The sequence below is a fragment of the Cyprinodon variegatus genome, unplaced genomic scaffold, assembly GCF_000732505.1.
Source record: "Cyprinodon variegatus isolate N-32 unplaced genomic scaffold, C_variegatus-1.0 Scaffold912, whole genome shotgun sequence".
NCBI lineage: Eukaryota > Metazoa > Chordata > Actinopteri > Cyprinodontiformes > Cyprinodontidae > Cyprinodon > Cyprinodon variegatus.
Genome location: NW_015151365.1, coordinates 151,589 through 158,835, shown reverse-complemented (window position 1 = coordinate 158,835; position 7,247 = coordinate 151,589). Strand labels below are relative to the sequence as shown.

At 39.1% G+C, this 7,247-nt stretch overlaps 1 protein-coding gene across 1 annotated transcript in view; it reads right to left on the bottom strand.

The window, feature by feature from the left end:
• Nucleotides 1-3,225, bottom strand: part of ankrd22 (ankyrin repeat domain 22) — a 17,587-nt gene extending 14,362 nt beyond the window's left edge. Inside the window, exon 1 of the mRNA XM_015398116.1 lies at nucleotides 3,116-3,225. Within this exon, the coding sequence (XP_015253602.1) occupies nucleotides 3,116-3,136 (21 nt within the window). The 5' untranslated portion in view covers nucleotides 3,137-3,225. The remainder of the gene's footprint in view (nucleotides 1-3,115) is intronic.
• Between the last annotated feature and the right edge of the window lie 4,022 nt (nucleotides 3,226-7,247).

Sequence of the window (7,247 nt, the reverse complement as noted above, 5' to 3'; positions counted from 1 at the left end):
GTTAATTTGTTGAGGTAATCTGGAGAAATTGCACCACACTTCCAGAAGCAGCTCCCACAAGTTGGATTGGTTGGATGGGCACTTCTAGCGTACCATACGGTCAAGCTGCTCCCACAACAGCTCAATGGGGTTCAGATCTGGTGACTGCGCTGGTCACTCCATTACCCATAGAATACCAGCTGCCTGCTTCTATTTATTCTAGCTAACCTGAATCAATCAATTCCATCTGGAGAGCGACATCATCTGTGGTAGCAGCACTAGACATCTTCCAGGCATGTGAGGAAAACTAGCAGCAGTTCAGCGGACAGGAAGAATAGATGGTAGCCAGAGCGCACGGATGATGTCATACACGCGCTGCTTCGGTTTTAAAAGAACGGCTCCAAATGACACAACACTCATACAGGTGATTAGAACATGATGTAATAATGTAAAATCAAGTGGCCAATGTGAAAAAAACAAACAACTGGTGTTCCCCTTTAACCCAGAAGTCCTGAGAGGTTTGGATGGTTGATTGAATCACAACCAATCTGTCATGTATTCTGGAGCGAAGCCAATCTGTGATCTATAGGTCACAGAAATATTCTAAAGTTATCTGCAGTTATCTGTTCCACGTTTTAGGCAGACCTGTGAAGACACCGCTACAGGGATCCATTCTACTGAAGGTAAAACATGTGGATTTGTTCTTCAAAGTCCTGCTGAGACATTAGTCCTTTCTGTAGATGATAGAAGAGCTTTGTTCCAGTCTTTAGGAGCCTCTGAAGGTTCAGGTCTGAGTCCATCACTACATTCAGATTTAGATCCTGATTGGTGGTTTGTAGCTGTATTAGCTATTTCCTAACTTTGTCTTCCTTTGGTCATAAAAACTTGGATTTACCCCATGCTTTAATGGGTTCATAGTCACCTATAGTGACTATTGTTAACTAATGTTTGTGTTTATTAAAATCTGAGCTATTAAATAAAAGGGGCCCTAAGATAGACCCTTGGGGAACACCATACATGATGTGTTCTGAGATGTCAAAACAGTCCCTTCAAGTACGATTTAAACCAGTCCAGTGCTGAGCCAGACAGGCTGAGCCAGTTTTCCAAAGACTCTAATAAAACTGAGAGCTCAATAGTGTCCAATGCTGCACTATGGTCCAGTAATACCAGCACCGTGGTTCATTAATAGTCTGTATCTATATGGGAGTCATTAAATGCCTTGACAAGGGCAGTCTCTGCACTGCAGAGAGCACCAAAGCCTAACTGGAAGATGTCAAAAGGACTGGTCAATGTTAGGAAGGTCTTTAACACTCTACAACACTTCTCTCTTTTCATTGGACACATATCAAATTAAACTCCTTAGGATTTGCATTTTGTGGAGTAAATTTTGAGTCAGGTGTAGATTTTAAAGCAGGTACATGAAATAAACAAAGTCAGAAAACACACAAGTGGATTGTCAGAGTTTGGTACGTGATAGGGCTACAACTAACAATTATTTTGGAAATTGATTAATCCGTTGATTATTTTCAGATTAATCGATTAATAATCGGATAACCAAAGGTTCCTTAAAGGAGATTTTTTAAGAAATTAAACCAGGTTAAACTAGAACTTTTCAACTTCAAGAGTTCTGGATAGAGAATATTGACAGATGAAAACATTTTTTATCTTAAATGCAAAATGTTAATATATTCTTTTACATTTTTGATATAAAATAATTTTGATATTGTATAATTATTAATATAATAGAATCCTATATGATATACTGTGATGGACAGGCGACCTGTCCAGAATGCCTCTCACCCGTAGACAAGTGGAGATAGGCACCAGCACCCCTCGCGACCCCACTTGGGATTAAGCGTGTAAGAAAATGGATGGATGATATGATATAAAATAATTCCCGATTCTTTGGGGGTTTGGCAGATCTAGTGTCTCTTTCTTTCTCTCGCTGCTCCTGAAAATCCCGAGGATCCTGTTTCGGATTCTGTTTGTAACTTCATCACAATGTAATTCAAATTCAGTTCTAATTTGATTTCCATAACGCGTGTTGTAATGATGAGGAGCAGACAGTGCAGGTAAACGTAGGTCATCACTCTCCCCTGTTTTTCCCCTTATGAAAAAAAATAAATAAGAAAAATAAAAACTTTGATCAACTTCCCAGAGCTCTCTGAGAATCACCTGTCTGCCTCAGTCAGCATAAAAACCTGTTTTCCTTTTCTTTAGATGTAGATCTCATTATGCTTTTTTTAAAAGCACCTAAACATTCTCCATCTGGTCTGGTTTGAGATGCTGCACAGAGTTGATTAGTGGGGCTTTGCTTTTTAGCTGTGTATTTTATTTATTCATCCATTATTAATAACCTTTCATGATCCAAGTCAAGTGGAGGGAAATCTGACCATGGTGGGGAAGAGGACATGTTATGCATGAGTTTAAACATATTCAATTTTCAGAAATAAATTTGTTTTATTCTCATTGTCATTTTAACTGTAGTATATTATTTTATTATGTTCTTAATTACAAAATGTTTTAAAACTACAAAGAACTGCTAAACAGTCATCTAAATGCTCACAAGATGAATTTTATTCTGTAAAATCTGAACTACTCCATTAACAGCGATGGGGCCCCAGCAGCTGCAGAACTGGACCCGATCAGAACTTTAACAAACATCCCAAACACCAACATAGGAAGGATGAGCGCTCGCGTGCAAAGTAAAACTCCATCATTGTTTTCAGAGTCAAACTGAAACTATCTCTAACTGATGATGTGGAGGGATGAGTAAGTGAATGACTTCTTTCTTAGAGGAGGGCCCACACCAGGGGCCAAAACGCTCTGAATACAACATGTCATGTTTTTTTCTCTTACCGCTGTGTTTCTGCAGAAACGACAGGAACGTTAAACCTGCGCTTCTGACTTAATGTGGAAATATTTCAGACAGTACAGAGTTTACATCCTAGAGCAGGCTTTGCTGTTTCAGGGAAGATCTATTTCTGTTCCAAGAAAACACACGAGGAACCAAGACAGCCCAGGTGAGCGCGTGGCGCCTAATCTGGACTGACGTGTTCAGGTCCGCTCCGGATAAAGAGGAGAGAAAAACGGATTTCTAGAAAGTTCTGAACAAAAAGTCAAAGTTTCAGCTTACCTCAGAGTACACCAGCCCCATGACGGCAGAAACACACCTGGCCAATGCATCCACGCCCCGACACGTAAGCGCCAGCAAGTCCGGTGTCTGCCTTTCAAAATAAAACTCCGAGAGGCGAAACGTCTTCCTGAAAACTTCACGTCCAGTTGCCTAAACTGAACCTTTCAACCTTTGCCATGACCTGGATGACTGAAAATATTCACAGATGTGTTCCGATTCAACGTTTTAACCAGAAACTACAAAAAGATTCAGGCACAGCGTGGGTCAGTAAAGAAATTTATAAGACTACAGTTTCAGGTGTAATTCAGGTGACGACCTTTATTTTGTAGGTGGGTTTGTCCTACTTCCTGTCGCTTATATCTGCTGGAGGCTAACGTGCAGGTAAGGACAGGAAACCAGGTGAGATTGGAAACATAATGAGGAGGGGTGAAAGGAATGAATGAAGAAACAGGAAACATTTGAAAAGATTATTTTCTAACCATCAAATTAGTTATTATTATGTATTATTAGATAGATAGATAGATAGATAGATAGATAGATAGATAGATAGATAGATAGATAGATAGATAGATAGATAGATAGATAGATAGATAGATTTGTCAGGGGCAGATTTTCAGAAACTTGGGGCCCTAGGCAAAGACAGACAGGGGGCCTTTGAATTGAGAAGACAACACATAAAACAGCCGTATTATACTGGTACAGAAATTCTAATAGAATAGACATCCATTATTTGTTCTAGGGTTTTTCCCTCTCTTCTTGTTCCTTTTCTTATAATAATAATGATGAGTTTTATTTAAAACGCACTTTACATTTGACTTCAAATCTCAAAGTGCTACATTTAAAAGAGAAAATTAAAACAAGTTTAAAAGACCATAACATTAAAAACAGAGTAAAAAAGACAATCATTAAAATCAATACATTGAAAGGCATACATACTTTTCTTCTTGTTTTCCTTTTGATGCTGTCTCAAAAGGAATTAAAGATTTCGACACACTAAATATTATAAGCGTTATGGAAATAAATAAAAAATAATAATAATTTGCACCAATAAGGAATAGTTGAATTAAACATACCTGTAAAAAGAGTTTTATGGGCCCCTCAGGAACTTGGGGCCCTAAGCAACTGTTGCATAATGCTAAATTCCTCCCTGAGTGTTGTACATATATTTTGTTCACTGGTTAGACAGAAGCGGAACTTTTTTGGAAGGTGTGCCTCCCGTTACAACTGGAGTAGCACTGTAATTAATTCAAGGAACCACAGTAAAATATTGTGATGGTCTGTGGCTGTTTGCTGCATCAGAAGCTGGAACGTTGTGATAAACGGAACCATGAATTCTGCTGTTTGCCAAACATTGTTGGAGGAAAATATCCAACCAACTTGATCAGAATCTGAAACGAGCTTGAGTTCTGCAGCACTAAAATGATCCAAGACACACAAGAAAGTCCATCTCTGAAAGGTTGAAGAAAGACAAAATGATGACTTTGAATCCTGAATCTTAATTAGATGCTGTGGTGTGTCCTTAAGAACGCTGTCCATGGTCTGAATTATAACAAGTCTGCAGAAATGAATGGTCCAAAGTTCCTCCAAAGTGCTGCAAATGACTCATTGCAAGTTATTGCAAATATTTAATGTCAGTTGTTGCTGCTAAAGGGTTGCCCAACCTGTTGTTGGGTGTTACAGTCAGAAAGTGCTGGAAGCTACTTGTACAGACCTGGGAAGTGGGCTTAGCCAAAGAAAGGTCCAGAGCTGATTTTAGCCACAGTCAGCCCCTGCACACACACTGTAAAAAAACAAAGCTAAACCCCTCTCCTGTGGTGCTTCAACTTCTATTACTGTCACACCCAAACTGTCCAGCAGGGGGAGCCAAACATTACTGGTTTTAATAGCTGTTTACACCACTGTTAAATTTATAGTTATGCTCAACAGAGTTAACATGAAAGTATTCACTCAGTTTTCGCATAGAAAATAAAATCAGCGTAGACATAGGGAAATGTGGAGGATGCATTAGCCTTAGAACAGTTATGCAAAGTTTATGCAAAGGGAACCAGTTTCTCATCTACTCGGTCGGCCGTATATTTGAATTAAGCCTTTAGAGTGGCTTCAGGTGACAAGCTGTGAATTTGCTCCGTGGTATTGAAGGGAATTATTCAACTATCCAACTGCAAATGGAATAAAACAGATCCAGGAGTTTGGTTGCTTATGCTGAGCCGTCTGATTAAATCACTAAATCTGGTATTTACTTACTAAAAAAGTAAAAAATGTTAAAGAACAAACCACTGGACTTTGTTTTCAAAGCTTGAAGACATTTCACTTCCCATCCAGGAAGCTTTTTCAATTCAAAATGACTTTTAGCGTTTAGTTCCAGGCTTTATAGTGTGGCCCAACAAAGCCTTGTTATAGCTTAGAAAACATGCAAATTGTACAGGAAGAATAGCTCCACTCCTTAGTAATGGGGAGCTGTGGAGGTCTTTGTTAGCCAGCAATACCCGATACTGGTCTATGCGTCTGAAAAGGGGAGGGGTTAGGGGCATTGTTGGCCTGGCTGACCAGGCGAGATGTCTTGGTATTTATTTTCATTCGGTTAAATTGCAGGTTTTTATCTGAGACCACAGACACCTGTTTAAGCTTCAGTCAGATTTAAACCAGACATGTTTCTTTCTCTTTTTTTTGTTTGTTTTTACGGCACTGGTGGCTCGTTTTTATGGCCAGTAGGCTGACAGGAAAGGGGGCATGAGAGAAGGGGAGAGACATGCAGGAAAGGACCACAGGCCAGATTCAAACCCGGGTCGCCGCGTCAAGGACTAAGGCCTCCATACATGTGTTGTGAGCGCTAACCACTGCGCCACCAAAAACATGTTTCTTTACTGATTTCATTCTTTTCTCAGCAATTCATCTCCACAGAAACGACTGGTTCAATCCAGCATTGGGAGCCCCAGTAAATACCTTTAACATGACTTTCATTATTTTCTACAATGGTCAAACTCTTTTCTGGCTTTGCTCTGGCAGAATGACTTTATTGGTTGTCAGTAGAAAGTACTGCAGTCTATGACCTTCGGAATATGAGCATGTCCTTCATTTCCATGATGTTTTTAAGCCAGAACCACTGATGCAGACTGTGCTGTATGGAGTTGATATAGTGGTGATTCTTCGTTTGTTCCTTTGGCATTTTCATCATGCCTACCTTAACAGCTTCCCCACTTTAACATATTATCCTTCTCTATTTTATACTTCCTGTGAACACAGCATGTTTATCTGTTCAGAAAGGGTCACTTTCCACTTGGTGTGTTATTTTATTTTAGCAGATATATTTGTATTGTTTACATATGAAAACAGCCTTTATGAATTTTTTTAAACAGATTCTGCTGTTTTGGATAGTTTGCATGTTGCTCTTTTTTGTTTAGATTTTCCCCATTTAGGGCTCAACCAGCTTCCTCCAGAAATGTGAAAATATTTTGGTTTAATTTACTTTCCTACGGGTACACAAATGTAATGTTATAGTTTTTTTATGTCTGTCTCTGTATTGTTCTTTGATGGACTGACCTGTTTAAGGTGTGTCTTTAAAGTTGAGAGTCTGTATGTGTTCTGAAAAAATGAAGCATTCCTTCTGTTCTGATAAAGACTAAACATGGGTATTGAAAACTGAAAATATTTTTAAATGATAAAAAAAAAGGTACAACCTTTTTCAGAAACAGGCAGCTTTTGAAATAATGAAAATAAAATATAGGTGTGTTTTTAGATAGCTTTTTGACAATGACCAGGACCAGGAGGTGGAGCAGCTGGTGCAAAGATATCAGCCTGATCCTGAATGTGGAGAAAACGAAAACACGCTCCACTGCTCATCAACAGCTCAGCTGTAGAGGTGATCAGCAGCATCAAATTCCTGGGGGTGAACATCACAGACACCCTCACCTGGAATTTCAATTCAATTCAGTTTATTTATATAGCGCCAAATTCACAACACATGTCATCTCAAGGCACTTTACAGTTAAACCAGATCATACAGTCAAACTGATACAAAGTTTTCTATCTAAGGAAAACCAGTTGATTGCTTTGACTCATTGACTCAAATACAATCCCCCACACTAAGCATGCTTGTAGCGACAGTGGAGAGGAAAAACTCCCTTTTAACAGG